Source organism: Elgaria multicarinata, chromosome 5 (genome assembly GCF_023053635.1).
Source record: "Elgaria multicarinata webbii isolate HBS135686 ecotype San Diego chromosome 5, rElgMul1.1.pri, whole genome shotgun sequence".
In the NCBI taxonomy this organism is placed as follows: Eukaryota; Metazoa; Chordata; class Lepidosauria; order Squamata; family Anguidae; genus Elgaria; species Elgaria multicarinata.
Genome location: NC_086175.1, coordinates 90,607,957 through 90,630,187, shown reverse-complemented (window position 1 = coordinate 90,630,187; position 22,231 = coordinate 90,607,957). Strand labels below are relative to the sequence as shown.

The 22,231-nt window shown below is 41.3% G+C and overlaps 1 protein-coding gene across 2 annotated transcripts in view; it reads left to right on the top strand.

Moving 5' to 3' along the window:
- The window catches only part of ILDR2 (immunoglobulin like domain containing receptor 2), a 56,981-nt gene that overhangs the window by 31,526 nt on the left and 3,224 nt on the right, over positions 1–22,231 (top strand). The window contains exons 4-8 of one of the 2 annotated variants that reach the window (XM_063126792.1): positions 4,373–4,429; positions 10,463–10,609; positions 12,825–13,001; positions 17,168–17,281; positions 20,803–21,013. In XM_063126792.1, the coding sequence (XP_062982862.1) occupies positions 4,373–4,429; positions 10,463–10,609; positions 12,825–13,001; positions 17,168–17,281; positions 20,803–21,013 (706 nt within the window). The remainder of the gene's footprint in view (positions 1–4,372; positions 4,430–10,462; positions 10,610–12,824; positions 13,002–17,167; positions 17,282–20,802; positions 21,014–22,231) is intronic. The other variant, XM_063126791.1, reaches the window with a different exon arrangement.

Here is a 22,231-nt window from a genome sequence, read left to right as displayed (position 1 = left end):
GGGATTGCATAAGCCTTAACAGATGCCTTCCCCTCTCTAAGTTCACTGATGTTGCTGCTTGATAATTAATGTAGTGGTGCTGTCACAATATAGTGGGTGACGAAATGCACAGGACTCCTGTCCTTTTAATAGTTGCAATTTGTCATGCAGGCATACCCTACAGCTAATTCCCTCCCACAAGATTTCAAATATGTGCTTTGCTTTTTGAAGCAAGCATTTGGGACCTCACCTGGGGAGAGGGGAGCAATAGCAAAGGAGGGATTTGGGATAGCAAAGCAATGGGAATAAAAAGGGTTAAGCACCCTCTTCTCCCTCTGTTGCTTCTCCACTTACTCCAAACCCTCTTCCTGAACTGCTTTCCTGTAGGAAAAAGAATGATGCATGTAGTTAGCCCCTAAGAAGGAAGCACTGTTTGCATGGTAATGGAAACAATTCTTGTTATAAGAAAACATGAACACATTACCTGAAGGACCAGCTTTATTTTCCAGTATAGCTCAAAGAGCCACTCATGATGGATGGTGTTACAGTGATGATAAAAGGGTAGCTTTGATGAATTGCAACAGGTAGCAAAACACTGCTAGAATGTAGAGTACGTTTATTGTTATTTTGGAGGCAGACAGTCATGAGGAGACTTAGATGCTTACTGCATGAAGTAATGATATTGAGACCGACTATCACTCTTTTTAATCAAAATGAAAAACTAGACAGAGAGGAAATTTGATTTCAGTGTATGGTCCTTAATCTTAATTTGGCTTAATGCAAAAGCAACTATGTGAATACAAAGTTTTGTACTGTAGTTAGTAGCTAGTTGTCTGTAGCTTCTTTTAGTCATCTAGATAAAAAATATTGTCCTTTGGGGTGAAGGGATTCTAATTAAATACATAAACCAAACTGGGAATTTTTTATGGTTCAACTTCGTTTGGGCTGTGATCCTATACACACTTACCTGGAAATAAGTCCTATTGATTTCAGTATGCATATGATTGCCCTTTCAGTCTGCCAAAAGCAAGTTCTAGCATAACACTGTATTCACAATGATTCTCCCTTTCTTGTCATTTTTTAAATTCCACAGTGCACTTGTGGAACTTTATGTGCCAAGAAACATGTCACTGTCATTGACTCTCCAAACGTGGATAACCCACACGATAATTTTGACATTACAATGGCTTCCTGTCAGGAAGAACTTGTGGACAATTAAGAAACCTAGAGGTTTAAGGATGGCATTAGAGGTAACACAAATTATATGTTGAAAAACTTAATGCAACAATTTAATCAACAGCTATAACAATATATATATATATATATATATATATATATATATATATATATTAACATACATGAAGAATCTGCTAATATTCAACTCTACTCATGTTACCACTTGCCATGCTAATGAAATTGCAAATATTTTCACTGAAACTGTTCCCATGTTTTTGTAGCAGGGCTATTCTATTCTGTTCTACACTGTGTCAGCTGTGCTTCTTCCAAGAAGTCATGGAACTAGGGCTTTTTAAAAATATGCAGCCAGACATAAAGAGAGCCATGTGGTGTAGTGGTTGGAGTGTTGGACTGGGAGTCAGGAGATCCAGGTTCTAGTCCCCACTTGGCCATGGAAGCTCATTGAGTGACTTTGGGGCCGTCACAGACTCAGCCCAACCTACCACACAGAGTTGTTGTGGTGAGGGTAAAAATGGAGAGGAGGAGGATTATGTATGCCGCCTTGGGTTCCTTGCAGGAAAAAAGGTGGGATATAAATGCAATAAATTAAAAGTAACATCTGCAGTTCCAGTAAAAATTGTGCAGTTCAAAAAGAACATTTATGCATTTCTAAAATTCAAGTAATGCAAAGGTTGTATTAGGTTAGTTCATGTAAAAACTGACTCTTAAGAATGTGAAAAGTAAAATGCATAATTCAGCTCCTTTAGAACCTCAGACCCTGATCAAATATAACAATTTCTCCTTGCTCAACTAAATACGCTTCTCCCAGACTTTCCCAGAATGTTACCCAATGTTCCAAAGATGAAGGTGAACTTATTTCATGACAAGTTGTGTGAAGTTGTCAGTCTTATGATAAAGGCAGGGATACCAGAAAATATCCAATATGACATTTTTACAGGGACTTTACAGGGCCAATGTGTGTATCTGAAAGCACCATTGCAGCTCAGCAATCAGTGTAGTCCCAACAAGAAAAGTCTCAATGAAGGTATTTAAAGTTCCTTCCAGATACAACAAGAGAACATTTAGGGACAAAACTATTGAGCTTTGAGAAGAGAGAGCTCTACCTAGATTTATCACTGTAATGAGGTCAACTCAAAGAGGCACATGGGAAGTACGACTCTCCACATTTCACTCTAGTCAAAAATCAGTCATGCCCTAGACCAGAGGTGGGCAGAAGGTAGATTTCCAGATGTTTTGGACTTCAACTCTCAGAAGCCCCTGGTAACATGGCCAGTGGTTAGAAATGTTGGGAATTGAAATCCAAAACACCTGGAGCTCTACTTTCTGCTCACCCCTGGCCTAGACCACACACTGTCTTACTGCTCTTTTCCTACCAACTTGCTCAGTCCTCCAAGCAACAGAGCAACTCAGGCAATTTTTGTAGATGTGCCAGAAGCTCCCAAAGGGGTTCTACTATTATGAAAGGCTGTTAGTACCTCTCAAGAGACAGATTATCTATCTTCAGAAAGAATAGTTTTGAGCTGTCAACCCAAATTGGCAAACTTCTCAAGTAGAGTTCTTTGTGGCCTACAACAAGGAGGAGGAGACAAGTTAAATCAGTAGTAAGCAAATCTCTTCACGTACTTAAGGTACTACTGCTTTTTCTCTTTGTGGTGTATGAATATTGGGTGGAAGGGTTACTGTTTCTTTAGATTTCCTGGTTGTTCCAGTATTTGAGGCAATCTATGGACCAAGAAGGATGTGATCTGGAGCCCGCTGTACTGTGAATGTGCATATGCTTTGTCTTCTCTTCTTAGTTTTTGTATATCCCTCATTCCAAACTTTTGTTGGAGTTCATGATGCCTCATCCTCACGGCTTTAGTGCTATCAAAGCCACCAGGTTGAGGAGTTTCTCCCAGTTCCGCTTCTAAATGCCATGGAATGTGACTCTAGGCAACAAACTCTGTGCACGTACATAAGAAAAATGCACAGGTGTGTTATAGTATTGAATTACAATCATATCTGGATGCTGCACACATATTACAATCATATAGCACCATGCAGTTATTAGTAATGTGTACTATTTTCTCCTTCATTTCTCAATGAACTCTGCAGCATTGTATACTGCTCTCTCTTTGCATGTCTTCAAATACATCATCAATACTGGTCTGCTATACTGGGTATATCTTACCTGTAGATGTTGTGTTTTAGCTTCATGTATGGATACATTTCTTAATCAAAAAGTATCTATATTGGCCTAGATTTTATTTCAATATATATATACTCTAAGCCTTTTGAGAATTTAGGATAGTTAAGAGCCATAAATTCTGCATTGAAGCCTACATGGATTGCTTCTAGTTGACATGGAAACCAACCTGTTCAACAACACTTTCCGAAAAGGAATAGCTTGACACAGTAAAAGCGTATTGTCTTATGTGCTCCCATCTGCATTTTTGAGTTGGTGGCAACTTGGGTCAGCCCAACCTTGGTTGCCTCTGGTGCTTTCAGAGATGCCTGAAAACAGCATTAGGGATAAGGTTTGGTAAAGAAAATTGCTGTTCCGAAAGTTAGTATAGTAGCCTCCTAGACTTTTTCTGGCCATTAAAGCACTGATAAGATCACAGTTAAAGTGGAAAATGCAGTGTTGAGTGATTTCTATCACCATCCAAGGCTGTTTGAATCTGTTTCTCACACCAAACTCATCATCCAGAGACAGTACAGGTCAATCATGTAAGCAGCTTGTGCTTTGGGATGTCTGTACATCCCCATACATATGCTGTTTTTGTATAGACCAGGGAACTTTCATTGTGAATTGGAGTTAAGATCCATCCAACTGATGCATATGTTTGAAAAGTCTATATAATATTTCACCAGTGAAAATCATTGAAAGCCAAAACAAGAAAGAGTTTTGTGGCACTTTAAGATGAACAGATTTATTGTCATATAAGCTTTTGAGTACAATTATTTATGGAATATACCTTACGGATCTTCCTTTGCAATTTATATAAAAAAACCACCATTTTATCACACTATGCCTAGATCAGAAGAAATCGTTAAAGCCAAGGTGATTAACTTCCTGAAATATTTAGTTCCTTACACATTGTGCATGGAGGTCTTATCATACCACAGTGATAGCCACCAGCTATGTGCTGACAATGGATGGGGGTGATTTTCCTGCACTAACCTCTCCTTCTTTCCTTTCCTCTGTCTTTTCTAGGCAGGACAGGGCTGCTTGCTGATCTATTGCCCAGTTTTGCTGTGGAGATTATGCCAGGTACTCTGTCACCTAACACTTTATTTATTTATCCATTCTTTTGTTGCTTTATCTGTTCACCAGCCACAGCATCTTATGCATTTATTTATTCCTTATTTGTACATGTGCCCTCAATTCCTGGTCTCTTCAGTAACTGCTTGCAACTGGCAATAAGAGAATGCTAAAGCTTTAGCAAAGGGTGTTGGGGATGCAAAGACAACAATATTATCATTTTATTGATTTGAAAGATTTATAAGCTGCCTTTAAAAAGTGGTAAACAGCAAGATTTCAAAACACAATAAAACTGTGTTAAAAACAATACGAATAAAAGATCAAGATTAACAATTAAAACTAGATAGCACCATTAAACCAGAACGGCACCCAATAAAGTCCTAATGCAATTATAGGCCAAAGTAAATGGTAAATATTAAGGGTCTTCTTGAAAGCAGAATCTCTCAACATTCGATGTTCTGGCTAGGATTGATGGGAGTTGTTGGCTAAAACAACTGGAGGGCCTCAAGTTGCCCACCCCTGGTTACGCCTTTCAACAATCTGCAGTTTAAATTGGACATGGAAACACTGTCAGCAAGGCAGCTGATACAATATAAGTGTCTCATGATCCAACTGCCTAGCACCTACCAGTACTTGACTGGCTGTATTTTATACGAGTTGAAGTTTCCAGATCATGTTTAAAATGACGGTAATCTAGTCTGGATGATATTAGAGCATGAAGAACTGAAGCAAGATCTGTTGTCTCCAGATAGGGTTGCAGTTGGCATATTAGCCTAAGCTAGTAAAAAGTACTCTTGGCCACTGCTGCCACCTGAGCTTTCCCAGTTAGCGCTGAGTTCAGTAGAACTGCCAAACTGCATACTTGGTCCTTCAGGTGGAGTTTAGCTCCATCTAGGGCCAACCCTCCATCCAGAGTAGCCAGTCAGTTTTCCAGGACTTCAGTCGTGTCTTGGTTAAGTGTCATTTTGTTTGCTCTCACCAATCCCAATACTGCCTCCAGACGTTGGTTTAAATGTTTCACAGCCTCCCTGGAATGAATAGATAAAGATGAAAGGGAGTTATTAAAGATATAATTGTTGTTAGTCATACATAGGTCTGTACTGGTAGTTTATGAATTCTGCTTGCATAAAATAGCTGACGTTTTTCTTGTGAAAGGTACTTTCTTTCAGATTTTCAAAGTTACTGGGGATTACATTGCTGTGGACCCTCAATTAGAAATAGTTTTTTTTCTGATAAAAGGGCTGTTTTTTGTTCTTTGTTTTTGTCCCAATCTTACTGTATTCTTGAACTTCATTTAAAAGGTAGGCCTAGTTCAGATGACCATCTAAACCAGCATTCTCCAATCTGGTACCCTCCAGCTGTAGCTCCCATCATGCCCATCCAGCGGGATCATTAGCCATGCTGGCTGTGGATGTTGGAAATGATAGTCCAATGTACCTGGATGGCACTAGGTTGGGCAAGGCTGGTTTAGATGATCCTCTGAACAACCTAGGGCTGCCTATACGGTGGCGGGTTGGTGCCGCAATAAACAAATCACTGCGCTTTTGGTGCTTCAGGGTGGCAGTGGCTAATCCTGACACAGAAAGGTTTCCAGCAGCCAGGCCCGCCCCCTGCCTTCTGCCTGGGCAAACAGCGACCAGTCAGGGGTCGCCATCCACTCAGCCAGAGCTCTGCCTTGACCCCGACTTTCTTTCTTCACAGCTTCATAGGAAATCCCCGTGATGGCTGTGAGGTGGCTGCCCTGTCGTATAATCGACGCAGTGCCACTGCGCCCCCACCCTGTTGCTTTCTGTGCATATAGACAGCACCGCAGAGTGAAACCCACATATTTCATTCACTACTTGGGGCTTGAAAGGAGAGTGAAACTTCTACTTCAGTTTGATCACAGTTTGTTCTAACTAGCTAGGGTTAGAACCACCCAGAGAGGTTCGGCTATGGGGCGGTATATAAATGCAATAAATAAATAAATAAAAGAATAAGCCACAGCAGAAAATTTCTTCGCTTCTTATACATGGAGGAGGAGGAGGTGGAGGAGAGGGGACAAACCCAAGAATCATTATTGATTATCTTAACTATGGTAGTGTGAACTGGACTGTTATTTTGACAAGTTGTAAACTATTTTGTTGGTTGATACAATTTATCAGACTCACACGAGTCTATTAATTTTTTAGAAAAGCTGTTAAAGAACTTTAAAAATCCAAATATCTCCTTACAATCAGAATTCAAAGAACACATACCATGTAAAAATGAAAAATCACAGCTGATAATTATTTTCTTATTTCAGACATAGCAATTCCACTTGTGCATTAATTTCATATTAATTATCCCGAGTCCAGAGCTGGAAAAATAAACTAACTTTCCACAAAAGCCTTATATGGTTTCATCTCCTTTCTCTAAACTGGATAATACTAGTTAATACAGTTCATGTTTCACATAACTACCGCCTTTGAGCTGGAGTTAATTGATTGTTTTATTTTTATGTTTCCAAGGTTTTTGAAGAAATCTACAAATTACATATCACAGCTGTTTGTACCTTACTACCCTGGCTTTCCAAATAACCCCAGTAATATCACCAAGTGGTCCAGTAATACTAGCACACCTCTTTCATTTTTGATTGCTTCAATAACCTGTGTCCAATAGGTCTAGATTTCCTGGCGAGAACATCAAATGTGGGGAAACCAAGCACCATCTCCACACTTCCAGAGTCCTTTTCTGACAACAGTTCTGTATAAAGTCAGCTTGTTCCCAACTGCCATGCATTGTGCTTGCACAGAGCCAATGCATGTATAAGCCCTGTACATACATTTTGTATTCTGCATCACATAGACAGAGCCTATCCATATACAAGTTGTACACACATGTGTGCACGCACACACACAGGCTCACTGTAGATGACCCAATCAATGCACTAATTTCATGGAGAGAACCGCTCCCCTATCTATGGATTGATGGTATACAGAACTTGTGCCTGCCTTTATAATCATCCCCCTAGTCCATATAATAACCTTCCTCAACTTGGCGCTCTCCATGTGCTGGGCTGCAACCCCTGTTATCACCAGCCTGCATGCCCATTGCCTAATTGTTACATCATCTCAGAGCATCACAGGGCGGGGCGGGGGGGGGGGGAATCGCATTTCCCTATCATCATTTTTCTGTCCCATAATAGCAACTAGTAGCTTCCTCTTTTTTCACATGGGGAAGAAAGAGGAAGCAAACAACAACTAATGGGCCCATTCAGTGGGCTTTCTTATCCTGCTGCTTCTACTGCACACAGCAAGAAATGGTGGCACCTTTCGCTACAGCCAAAAAAGTTGGGTCTTCCCCCTCTCACCCCAGGTCTTTTTTTTTTTATGGGAAAACTAGCAGAAGAAGTGGGAGATGCACAGGAGGCAGACAGCATCGTGAAAAGGACCCGTGAAAATCCCTGACTGCCCAGTAACAAGTGTGCTATAAAGTGCTCTTAGTTACCTTATTGTAACAAAGCTAAAATAAATGCAATTGAAATAATCACATGTTCTTCCCCTTCTTTGCCTCCATTCTCCCCAATCCCCTGGTTGTTTCTGTGTGTTTTAATAAGCTCTTTGGGGTAGCGCCCTGTCACTCCTCTTTTGTGTATAGTCCAATATACGTAATACCATGTAAACAAGTAATAGGACTCAGTAGTCTACTTGCTTGTTCCAACTTATAAATCTGCTTTAAGCCTTAGAGATACTTGCAGGCAGAAGAAGACAGGACTTTAAAGTGATTTTCATCAAGTTTAGTACAGGCCCTTGTCTATTCGACAGCGGGATTGCTCGTCATTAAATATAAACCCGATTTTTCATTGATTCGAATGTAGGTAAAGAGCATCACACTGCAGCAGCAACAGCGATTTATCTCCTGTATTTTTTTAGTGCAATTATACATGCGCATGTGCGCATTGTCGCATTACGGGATATACGATGATATGGAGGCGAGTGAAGTGATATAGTTTATATGTGAAGCTCCGCAGATTGATATAACAGTAAAACCGGAGTGGGTGGGGGGAAGGAACGAGGCTGTAGAGGAGGATAGCAGCGTGTTTTTGCCTCTTTGTTTATGCAGAGCTCCGTAGGATCAGATTGTTCGACCTAAAAACAGCGTGAAAAAATGAGCCAGCCGATAGGTGGGAAAGTGGCCAGTCACGTTCTCCTACCCTTAAAGCTACGCCCACCTGTCAAAATGCGGACATGATCAAAAAGTCGCGGTAAATCGCTGATGTGAATATGCACATTATCGTGGTTAAAACGCAATGTTACTGTGAACGGACGGCTGACTCGTGTGTCCTAAAATGAGAATATGCACAGCTACGTCAGGATAAACAAGCCGTATGCCCCAGGATGACAGCCTCATATCTTTTTCCATAAATTCTAGGCAAGATATTGTCCCCCAGATTTCTATTCCAACTATTCTGACTTCAGAATGTACCCAGTGATATTGGGATTCCTGATACCAAATGTTTACTTATGCCAGAAAACAGAATACATTTACTTCTTGGTCTAATAACCCGCCTACCATATGTCGTACCCAGTTCCAGATAAAAAGACACTGGCAAAAAGGGGACCCTCACAAACGCAATCATATGTCATTATAACATCATTATAAACTCCACCATTACTAGAATTATGTTTTCCCATATTTCCACTGTCAGATATGTTATTTCGTCTGTTCTAAATGATTCCAGCCTTGACATTTCTAGGTTTAATTGAAATTCTAACCACTTTTAATTCATTAAATTAAATTTTAATCAGAAGTGTTGAGAGCTATGATCAAACGTATTTGTGTTTTAACATATTTTGGTTCTGATGAGTTAATATAATAGGTTCTGATGGATTAATAGAATAGATTCTTGTGGGTTGATATAATATGATGGGTTAATATAATAGTGGGAAAAATATTGAAGGTGGCCTTTCCTTCTAAGCATTCCTGGTAGTGTTTGTTTATTAAATTGAGTTATGTTATAACTCCTTCATGCTAGCAGAGTCAGATTGATGAACATGAGACTGAGTCTGGAGAAGAAATACTTTTAACTTAAGAGCATAACCTGTAATTGTCATGGTTTTTACTTGTTGCAGAGAGAGAAAAATGGAGGAGCTTTTTCTAGCTCCATATGTGGACAGGGAGACATTTCTCTCTCTCTCTCTCCCATAATACTAGAACCCAAGGCCATCCCGTGAAGCTGTTTGGTAGGAGATTCAAGACAGATAAAAGGAAGTACTTCTTCACACAGTGCATATGGAATTTACTACCACAAGATGTGGTGATAGCCAACAATTTGGATGGCTTTAGAAGGAGGGTGGATAAATTCCTGGAGGAGAAGGCTATCAATGGCTACTAGTCCTGATGGCTAAGTGTAACCTCCAGGAACAGAGGCAGTAAGCTTGTATACACTAGTTGATCAGGAACATGGGTAGGAAGGTGATGTGTACCGAGTCCTGCTTGTGGATTCCTGGTCAACAGCTGGTTGGCAACTATGTGAACAGAGTGCTAGACCAGATGGACTCTTGGTCAAATCCAGCGTGGCTGTTCTTATGTTCATTATGCTGGGAGGGTAGAAAAGGAATGGCTTCTTTCTAGGCAAAAGGGAGAGAAAAGGAAGAAAGAAACTTACAAATACAAAAAGGCGGTGGGAGGAGACCAATTGCTCATTGATTACTAGGCAATGCCTACTATATCTTCCTTAGCCACTGGTAGAGTGGTTTGTTCTATGAATGACCCCAGTTATCTCAGAAGGCTTAAAGTGAAAAGTCTTTGTAAACCACCCAGAGAGCTTTGGCTATGGGGCAGTATATAAATGTAATAAATAAAATAAAAATAGTTAACCCTTGCATACACACACATCTCCCCATTCCCCTGCCAAAATTCCTCCCTCCAGAGTTATTCTTCTGCTGTAATTATTCCAGCACTTCAGTACCTCCAACTGCACCTAAATTGAGGTTTTTGTAATAGGCAGATTTAAAAATATTTAATCCTAATTCATTGACAGCTCCAGTATTTTATACATGCGTGTCTCTTTTTTTGCAGAGTGGGTGTTTGTGGGCTTGGTGATCCTGGGGGCCTTCCTCTTCTTTCTCCTGGTTGGGATCTGCTGGTGCCAGTGCTGTCCTCATAGCTGCTGCTGCTATGTCCGCTGCCCTTGCTGCCCAGATACCTGCTGCTGTCCACGGGCATGTGAGTTACAATTTTCAATAGGGATTGGCAACGTTTTAGGTGTGGTGGTGGTGGTGGTGGGCTGCATCGGGCCCTGCAAAACTTTTCTTGGGCCTCCTGAGTGGATGGGGCTATCTGTTTCTTGCAGCTGGGCTGATCAACTGGGCTGTGGGAAATAATGGGCAGGATTCCCTGGGGGGTCTCATGAGGGCCAAATGTGAGCCAAATTGTAAAGCACTCTTTCATTTAGATGCCCTCTCTTCCTTGTTATGTTCTTTGTAAATATATATATATATATATATATATATATATATATATATTTCTCCTTCTGTGTTTTTCATGGACTTGAAGGCTCCAGCTGTCAGTGATGAACTACTGTTACTTATAAAAATTAAGTAATGGCCAACTGCCATGGGAGCTAAGAAGACAAACACACATTGATTGACCTTTCACAGGACTGAGCTTCCCCTAGTTATCCTTGGGGTGACAGCAAAACAGATTGGCCTCAATTCAGTTGCAGCTATGCTCAACTAGTTGCATGTAACAGCTAAAAGACTCAGGATGGGAGGGGCTGTGGCTCAGTGGAGGGCACAGGCTCTGCATGCGGGAGGTCCCATGTTCAGACCTTGGTAGCTCCAAGTAGGGCTGGGACAGAATCCTGCCTGAAACCCTGGAAAGCTGCTGCCAGTCAATGTCGACAATATTGGGCAAGATGGACCAATGGCCTGACTCCATATAACGCCACTTTCTATGTTGGCGCGTTGGGCCACTAGTTCTGATGATGTTTGCGAACAGGCTTTAGCAGACGTTTATCATTATCAGAATCCCTTCCTACAGGCCCTTTGAAAAAAAAACATAATGCCCATCAGGGGCTAGGATGAGAGGAGTCTGCTGTTCTGTTTGTACTGCTCTTACAGGATTGTATCTAATGCTGGCTTTCCTGTAGCACTAGCTTGGACGCCCAGTTTTTGTTGATCCTATTACCTGTGCCCCACCTCCTGAATAACTCCTCTTGAAGGTTGGGGGACCCTCTCGAACAGTATGGAAAATGGCCCGGAAGGTTGCAGGAGGTTGGAAGGACTGGATCTTGCTGCATCAGGGCAAATGTATGATGAAAAAGATCAGTCATATGAATGCTCAATGCAAATTTGTGCCTCATCATATTATTCCCTGTGAAGCTACACATTTTTGATGCCTCATTTTACTGCAAGGTTTTACTTTGCTCCGATGTCACCACGGTTGTTTATGCGTGTGTCAGTGGTGGCTTCAGTTTGGATTAAGAGAGTGGGCATAATTAGGGGTGGATCCCAAAGCTGGGTAGGTGTGCGATTACAGGGCAGAGGCTGACCTCCAGGTGAGTGTTTAGTAATGGCTGCCATGGTGACATTAAAGTCTCATTCTGGAATGAAAGTAAGGCCAGTTACTATGTATAACACATAAATTCAATAAACTGTAGCTGTGCAGATGCAGGTCTTCAAAGCTACAGTGTTGTGCAGTCACCAGAATTTTTTTTAAAAAAAATCCTTTTGGAGGTTTTCAGTCACCTGATATTTGCTGCGCATTATCGTCGTGTGGCAACAGCACTGCGAATTTTCCTGGCTGGATAGCCTACACTCACTCCTGCCATGTAACCCTATTGTTCCTGCTTCACAGCAGCGATGCTGCAGGTTTTGGGGGGAATCAGTAGCAAAAGCAGCACCATATAGACACTCCCAAGCTGGAATCTCTGGCCATCTAGTTGCACGTCTTTTATGCAAGCTTGTGGCTGCCAAGCTTGCATAAAGGTGAACAGCTATGAAGCTAAAAGAGAAAGGAAACCGGGTCTGTTTACGTGATGAGTGCTTTTTCCTAATTAGGCTGTTGGGCAATTTCTCTCAAATTCCATTTATATCCTGGATTTGTCCACTCAGTTGTTTAAGTCTTAATTAGTGCCTTCTTTTTCTTTTAATTAAACTAATCCTCTAGGTATTTTGCACAAATAAACTAGCTTTGAAAACTTTTGCTGGTGGAGTGCTATATAAACCAAGGTAGCTCTGGAATATGAAAGCAGTTCTGAAACCTGGTGAGATTGGTAGTTTAAAATGGGTTCAATATCATGTGAATTCAAAGGCTGGTGTGGACAAGTCCTTGGAAGAATCTGTCAGTTCTTGTAATTGCTGTTACTAAGCTGCCGTCTCTTAAAGGCAAGAATAGCTGCAAACTGAAAAGCACCACTTAATTGTTACCCTTTTTTCAGTGTATGAAGCAGGAAAGGCTGCAAAGGCTGGATATCCCCCACCGGTCACCTCAATCCCCGGACCTTACTATATTCCCACTGTCCCTGTGGGTGGAGTCCAATCTCATGCTGTTCTGATGGACAAGTCGCACCTTCCCCCCTTGGCACCAAATGAATCCAGCGCAGGAGGACAAAGTGGTAATCCAGAAACTTTTTCTGCATCTTTCTTGATTGCTTGTCAGAACTTCTGGAGTCAGCAGAGCTCTCAGTAGAAGCAGAGCAGGAGGAAAATGTACACAGGTGTACTCACCTGCTTAAGGCAGCACAAGGCAGGGCTAATTTCCGCATGCAAGAGGCATGTAGTACCCCACCCCACCCCCATCTAATGGGGACGATTGCAAGATTAGGAAAGGGTGTTTGTTCCAGAAAAATAAGGTGCAGGCTTCTGCACTTGTTTGCACCGTTGATCTCTCCATATCTTTTATTTCCTTTTTTTCTTTGCTTCCATTTATTATAAAATCAACCTGAATGTGCCTTTATGTCAGGTTGATTTAGGCTGTGTCATTCTGGATGGCAGCTTCCTGCATTACTTGAGGTATTCAACTCTGAACTGGAGGAAGAGAAGGTGACACAGCAAAAAAAGAGCTACAAAGGCACGCCACAGTTCCTATACAGTCCATTCATGGAGATGTGCTATATGGGTTCATCACACGAATGCCCTGTCTGCAATTTTTTCTTCCTTGCAAGGATTGGCAGAGGGATTGGCATAGTGCCCAAGAAGGTTGGCAGTGTTGTGTGTCCTGAATACGCATACTTGACACTAGAACATTCCTCTGTTCAGATAAGAGCCAAATGCATGCAATTGGTCACCTTTTCTCCTTTTCCTCCCCAGCTCACATGAATGGTCATCTCATATGAGTAACATAACATGTGAGATTAAAAGTACTGCAGAAGCCTCTGTGGAGAGGGAGCCCCCTGCCCCCAGATCACAGAAGTAGCTATGCAGTATTTTGTGACTTCTTGGCTTGTACGTTGTGCTGTACTTCAGAATAGCCTAGTGGGATATGCTGAGGTACTCAAGGTGTTCTTAAGGATTTGTGGGGATTATTGGTTTTTTTGTATTTCTCTGACATCTCTTTTCACTTTCCTTGTTATATTACTAGATTTTCCCTGCACCTTTTGCATTTTCTAATGTGGGGATAATCTAAGAAATATATAATTTTGCACAATTGTGCAAAGTAAAAACAAGACACCTTTTCTCCCTCTGCCTTGTCTCCTTGTGTTTGCTACATGATGCTTCTATCCGTGATGTTTTTAGCCTGCTATGTTTTAGCAGGGGAATGTGCCCTTTTCCAGACTGGTATAGTCTTCAGTGTGCTGGCAGCATACCTGCACAGATTTCGCTTTGCCTTCAGCACAGGCTAGTTTATGTCACATGTACCTTGAATCAGCACTGATCTGTGATTAAGAAAAACAAACAAATGTTATGCGTACAAGGCATAAGGCCACGATTGTGTGCACATTACTTAGGAGTAAGTCTGATTGGACTCAGTGGGTCTTTTCCAACTAAACATGCTTGGAATTGGGCTGTATGCCATTTTGCCCAAAATTGATAGGCAGCCATGGAAACACACAGAAGCTCTTTATCAGCAGTACTGCACAGCACTTTAAAATCAAATGCTTGTGCCATTGACTCTTGAAACTGCAGATGGCATTTTGATAGGCAGAATCTAATTGGTAATAGTCACAGGCTTGACTTTTACCACGGCGCGCATTGAGATGACATTACTGAAAAAGTAATTAATGACCATATGTTGGCAAGAAAGGTTTTGCACCCTTGTGCTAGTGTACTGACCTTTTGAAAGGATCATTGGAAAAGTCAGCCTTCAAATAATCAGTGCATTTCTATTCTTTCTCCACTCAAAATAAGAAAGGATGAGCTAATGAGAACTGTCGAAGCATCATTTCATTGTTAATGAAAGATCTAGAGCAGAGCGTTTAGGAGTGAGAAATCAGCGGATGGCCCAAAGCAGAATTATGTCCAATGGAAAAAAATATCATAAACAACACAACACATTGGACTCTGCAGACCAGTGATTTTGTGTGTGTGTGTGTGTGTTTGTGTTTTAAATGTCACTGCACAGAACATACAATGTGGTCCTCAGGGTTTCTTTCACACTAACACACATAATTCATCTTATATCTAATTGTTACAATCTATTCTTGGGCCTGTTTCTCAGGTGCAGGAAGAGAAGGGAAAACCCGTGAGGAAGTGAAAAAACAAGCCAAAGGCAAGGGGGGAACCAAGGTTAATCTTGCAAAATATTATTTGCATTAAAAAGCATTTAATGAAGGTGCCTACGTGTTTCAGACAAAAAACGTCCTTCCTCAGAGCTGCAAAAACTTTGTTGAATAAGCCCTGAGGAAGGACGTTTCTTGTCCGAAACACGTAGGTACCTTCATTAAACCCTTTTTATACAAATAATATTTTGCAAGATTATCCTTGGTTCCACCCCTGCCTTCGGCTTGCTGTTTCTCAGGTGCCATACATGGAAGATTGCTATAAACACTGTTGCATGGGTTTCGTGTAACTGATATGGAAGGGCTGAAATAATTAATGAATCACATATCACCTTGTGTAATGTCATCTCTTGCAGTCCGATCCTAACCATGTTTAAACAAAAGTATGCCACTTTGATTTCATTAGGATTTACTTCCAAGTATCTCTGCTTGGGTTACTTGGGACTGCAACCTTGGAACAATAACTAACTGGGATATAGCCTTATGGCTAAGCACACCCGACTTTGACAGGAAAAGGTATTCCAAGGGCTAGAAGTTAATATTGGAAATAGAGGAGCTTCCTTATGTAGACCAGCCACATTAGCTCATTCCTAAGGCATTGATTCCATTGCCTTTTGAATGGGATCATCACATTTACTATAAAGTTCTATAAAGGACTTGGGTTTTGTTGCAAAGCAAATTCATGGCACATGTGTGTAAAGTATCTATTGATGTCAGGGAATTAAACAATAATAATAATAATAATACATTTATTTCTCATCGGTCTCTCCATTTTGATCGAAGCGGTGAACAACAATAAGCAATAAAATACATAAAACTGAATTAAAACATAATATACATTGTTAAAAACATCCTAAAACATTCTAAAAACATTGAATAATAATAAAGGAGATCATAGCACAGCATTTTACACTCTTGCAATACTTGCTGATAAAGTCAGGTTCATAGAAACGAGGCTTTGTTTGTAATGCAAACTATTCCTTGTGTACCTTTAGGACACAACTACATGGGGGCTTTGGAGAGGCTTGGATGATCTCCTTAAGTTCATCCAATTCTTGCACATCCCACAGCACTGCTGTGCACATGGCTAGTTCCTTTGGATATTAATCTCTACATGTCTACAATTTTTTTTTCTGATACACAGCTGCAGTACAAATAAAGCATGAAACCTATTAAGACATGCTATTTTTTTCCTGTTAATTCCAGCAATTATACAAGCTACTGAAATAGATACTGCAACCTCCCAAGGAAGCTCTGGGGACTGCATGAGATGATGCCTATATAACTCCATTCTAATTTTTGCCAAGGTCAATAGCAGCTGAAAGGCCACTTTCATAACAGGATATGTTAAATAATATTTCATCACAGTTTCTTGTACAGGAATATCCATATTAGAATGAACCATACACAGCTGGCACTTTCATTGGCAAGAGCTGAGGGCCTTTAGAACAGGCAGGGAATCTGTGGCCCTCCAGATGTTGGTAGACAGAACCTCCCATTAGCATTAGCCAGAATACCAATAGTGAGGGATGTTGCAGTTCAACAACATCTGGAAGGTTGCATGTTCCCAATAGCTGTCTTAGAACATTGTATATGGGAAGCTGACATTCACTGGTGTCATCCAGATGGCATATTGTTAACCCTTCCACTGAAAGGGAACATCAACAGGGCTCAAAAATGTGTTATTTTGTCCAAATCATGCTTTATAAAAGACATAAGCAATCTGGTACCCTTTAGATGTTTGGGAATACAACTCCCATAAATCCCTGAACAATGGTTGGGGATTCTGCAGTTTGTAGTCCAAAACATCTGGAGGGCACCAGGTTGCCCACCTCTTTCATATCGCTTTTAAGTCAACAGTAGACCTTTACTCCCTAGATATCAGTAACTAATAAAGCATCTTTATTTGATATATAAAACAGATTTCTGGATATGTCACGGATTCTGAGGCAAGTAACAAAGCAGAAGTCGAGGAGGTCCTTACAGGGAATTTAAAAGTTTATTTTAAATGTATTTATTTTAAAGAAGCATATTGACCAATTGTTTACTTCTTCTCCCAACAGTGCGCAAAGGCTACCGAATCCAGGCCGACAAAGACAGAGATTCTATGAAGGTGTTATATTATGTTGAGAAAGAATTGGCTCAGTTTGACCCAGCCCGGAGGATGCGAGAGAGATGTGAGAAACACATTTCAAGAAAACCTAACATTGTCTCATTTAAAATACAATGGAACTTGAACATAAACCTTCCTCCTATTCAACCTGTCTCTTAAGCAATCATGCTGCAGAAATATGAACTGCTTAGTTCACACATAGTTGCCAGAATATGTGTCCTAAGTTTCAAAAGTGCTCAGTGGGAACTTGTGACAATAATGCAAGCCTAGTTCACACTGGGCTGGTGAACCTCTGCCTGGTGTGTCATACTGCAGGTGGGGGTTCTCATATTAGAATGCTTCCTTCCTCATGAAAAAACAATCCTTACTCATGAAATGCTAGCTTTTGTGGGGGGGGGGGAACTAAGGCATTCTCTCAGACATCTAGTTTTCTTGGTGGGTTTTTGTTGTTTTTTAATCAAGGAATTTTCAATCAGATGAGCTTCCACATGCAGTATGAAGTACTACAACCTGTACAGAAATTTATTACTGCAGTGAGACCTAGAATTAAGACAATTTCCCACCTCCTTTACTGCCTAGATCATGAATACATGTCTTGGTTTTTGAAAAAGATGCTTCATCTGCTCTTTATTTCACAAGACCATAATATATAATATGATCAGAGCTGTCCTTGCTCTGACCCAAAAAGTAAAAGCACAAATCCCAGTCAGAAAAATGCCTCAGCCCTCTATTCAAAAGTAAGAATGCAAATCTGAAAGGAGAACACTTTATGCACAATGCTGGTTGTTGAATACTGGCCTCTCTTCACCTTTTTATATCGCTGTCAGGGTCATGAATGAACCACAACATGTTACTGCTTGTGCATCTTTCTTACATGATTGGGGCTTTGGTATTAAGGTATGGGAAATGTGCATGTGTGGAAGCCCTTTTGTTGAGGTCAGTGTAGTCAAAGTACTTAAAGAGCAATCCTGTGGCCCCTACACAGTGTCTGGGGTGGGGGCATAGGATCGGTTGGCTTCCTGGCTACGAAGTTAGAGTCCTGGCTGTAAGCTGCACTCCTCGCCCCTTCCCTCTCATAGCTGGCTGGACAGAACTGCACTGGCTACCTTTCCATGCTTGGTAAATGGAGTCCAGAGACAGAGGAAGGGGACTTCCTGGTAGCAGAGAGAGGAGTAGCCTGGGATGGCTGCCAACAGTTGTCTTAGGATTGTACCCTTAATGTGTAAAAAGAGAGAAAAAGTTTATGGGGTAGGCAACCTGGTGCCCTTCAGATGTTTTGGACTACAGCTCCCATAATTCCTGAACATTGGCAATGCTGTGTGGGCCTCATCACAGTTGTAGTCCAGAATATCTGGAGGCTATCAGGTTGTCTACCTCTAGAATAGACACTATTACAGACTCAGAAGTAGGATCGCTTGTGAAATAGTATTTGATTAATTTTAGGGTTTTAAAACTTTTTTTCCTTTTAAAAAACTCTGTTGGGAATGACAGGTAAAATGTGGGATGTACTACTTGGCTAGTGTGTTTGTACATAGAGATGCGTTCTCTATTATCCCTGTTCTACTTATAGACTAGGATGTGAGCATCAGTCTATTTTCTTTCATTTAGAACATTCTATAATACTATATAAGCCTCACATTGGTGGCATACAAACGTACAGGCAAATAAGAATCCACTGCAGTTTTTAATCCTGCAAATCAAGCATGCTTTCTCCTTGGTTTTAAATGCATTTTACAGACATACTGGTCAATGAATGAAACACCCGTTCAGTAATCTGCCTTTTCCTCTCCCTCCCCTCTCCTCTGTTTTTCAAGCAGGAAATTCATTCTTTTATTTTTAACGCACCACATGCACATTTATTTAATTCAATGTATTCATTCCCCCTGCAAATTTTTAAACTGTTGCAAAAGAGCTTCAGGAAGGAGATGGGTTAGTGGTGTAATCAGTTTTTGACCAATCAGCGCTGTGGGCAACTGAATAATCAGACAGGGCTGTTTCTTCTAAGCTCAGTAGTTCAGCTAAACTAACATGGCGAGTATCTTTCCATTCACCACTCACCTCCAACATGCCTCTACACATCCATCATTTCTAGTGAAATAAGACAGGAAATAGAGCTCTGTATACTGAGGTACTCCAAGGCTCTGACTCATCCTGTCCGTTCAGATATGGCGAATACAGCTTATTTTCCTTTTATGATAAAAATAATAATAATTGCTGCCCTCTATTTTTAGCGTGCACATTCAATAGATCTAATCCGTAAGTGCCAGTAGGTCCTGGCAGTCGCAGACATGCAAGCTGGCTCAATCAATTGATAGACAGACTCAAGGAATGACTTTAATCACAGCTCTGAGAAAAAACTAACAAATTACATGGTGTTCTAAAACAGTCATCACTGAACATGCTGCCATTTCCACCCACAAGAAATACTATAAAAAGCCTTCCTCCAGATTTGCATGCCTAGGATCCAGATGTCATTGCATGCTGTGGGGTAGGCACTGGGGGTGATGGGAGGGAAAGATCAAGTCATTTTAGAAAGCTAAATTGGAATTAATCATACAGAGCTGGGCTGTACGATTAACCCAGTCATATGGGCTGAAGCACACCTTGGGCTGATTCTCCCATGTTTTATTGCTATGGAGGAGGGCTTGTGAAAATGTTTATGTAGTAATACAAGGATTGTGTTGGTTTTGCATTCCCATTCTGTGACTCAGAATTCAAGGAGCTAATATTTAGGGGGCTTCCAACAGCCTGAGAATGCTTGGGGGAAGGGTTATTTTTTCTAATACTAAAACCCGGGGTCATCCCATGAAGCTATTTTTTCTTTTGAGTGGAAAACCCAGATGCTAAAACATAAATTGCTTTTGAACTTTCCTCACTTCCTGCACATGGGGGAATCCTGTTGGAGAAATACAACTCGAAAGCTCCCCTGGGCACAAGGGACTAGTTATGTGATTCTTCAGATCTAGATCTATTTTTTAAAACTATGTGTTCCTTGATGCAGGCTTCTCCATGGACCAAAATTGTTACATTATTTAGTCCTAACTGATAGTTTTCAAACTTATCTGCATATTTCACCAGGTAATGGGAGAAGGGGGCAGGGAATAGTGATAGCATTGCTTTTGATTACCAAGCTCGCATTTCTGATAAAATTCCTTCCTTAACACAAGGAAGGAACTTATCAGCATTCTACTCAGAAGGGCTGGGACAATATCTGAATGAACAGGGACAAGTCCTACCATCATTTTTAAGCTTCATTCACTTTATTCACACACACACACACACACGTATATGTGTATATATACAGACACATGCATACATACATATACACACACAATGTTCATTTTCATAACAAGAAAAGAAAATATACAGATAATATCCTTCCATGAAGAAAGTTACAACTAGAAAACCTATTATTCAATATCTAGTCTTTCTTGGCAGACTCCTTCATATGATTTAATTCTCTTCCAGTACAATAAGAAGGGTCTCTAACTATCTGTAAGTAAAGTATAGATGGTCTGTTTATTCCCCCAAAGTCTTTTATCATTACCAAAGTTTCGCTCATTTCTATGCATTCTTCCATCTCAGACAATAACACCATCTCAGAGCTCAGCTCCTTACATGAGGGAAATGGCAGCTTCCGTCAACCTTACCGCCAAGTGCGCAGAAAGGCACTTCCTCCTTCAGGAGATCTGGATGGTGATGCAGAGTACTGGGCAGGGGTCATCAGTGGAGGTGGCACATCCAGGCCACAGACGTGCTCTGATTACAGGGAGGAGAGGGGCAGCTTCAGGCTCAGGTAAGTGCAGTGTCTGAAAGATGGCGGGAGCAGGAAGGAAGAATGCCTTTCTGCCGCTTCCCTGTTTTTCGCATGCTTAAATGGCAAAGGGTTGGGGAGTCAGAGGCTCAGAAGATGGTCACATCCACAGTTGCCTAATACTTTTATGTGGAGGTTCAAAGCACACTTGGAAGTAGCTTCCATTGTTTAGAGCAAGGATTCGCTGTGCTATCCCCAAAGCTGGCATGACCTCACCCACTTTTCCCTGCAGTTTAGATGATCAGCTGGACTGCAGTGGGGGAATGGAGCAGTTTTACTACTGCTAGTAGCAGCAGAGAAACAGCAACCTCTGAGGCAATGACTGAGGGATGGGAGAGGCTCTTATCTCCATCCTCTCCCAGTAATCCCTACATCTCAGAGAGCTGGGAGAGGAGATGTGGGCAAGGGGAGTGTGTGTGTGTGTGTGTGTGTGTGTGTGCGTGCGTGCGCACGCGCATGCACACATGTGCAGCCCCAACTGACACTGGATATGGCCCTCGAGACCAAAACAGTTGTGCTTGGAGTGATGGGATCCTCAGACCAATCCATCAAGGATTCCTTGGGTAGAGGCCATAGCTCAGTGTTGCATGCAGAAGGTCCTAGGTTTGATCCCCGACTTCTCCAGGTAGAGCAAGGAAAGAATCCTGCCTGACATCCTAGAGAGACACTGCTGTCAGTCATGTCAATAATACTGGACCAAGTGTCTAACACATTATAAAGCAGCTTCCTACGTTACCTATGTAAGGACTGGATTGAGTGCATCAATCTATTAATGTCCAAAGTGCCAATGTTAAGTAAGTTAAGTTGCCAGTATCTGTCTTGTACAGGTGAGGAATTGAAGTCTGAGTGGCAGTGTCTTACCAGATGGATAGACTTCTTTGGGATTCCGTAGATGCTTTACTTTTGGACAGTTCACAGGCCACTTTACGCATCATGCAGCAGCGAGTTAGCATTTATCATTTCATGTACACATAGCAGGGAGCTGCATTTGGCTCCCTGATTCTGGGTTTACTTGTAAGACTGGTAGGCACACTAGCCAATTTCGTATCTGGACAGTGTGGATCAGGCACTTTTTCTTCATCATCGAATCAGTGCCTGCTTTACTTTATAAACATGTAAACTTTGGACACTGACTGTCCTTTTAGATAGAAGACCATAAGACCATAAGACCATTTCCTGCACAATAAGTTTTTGTTCTGA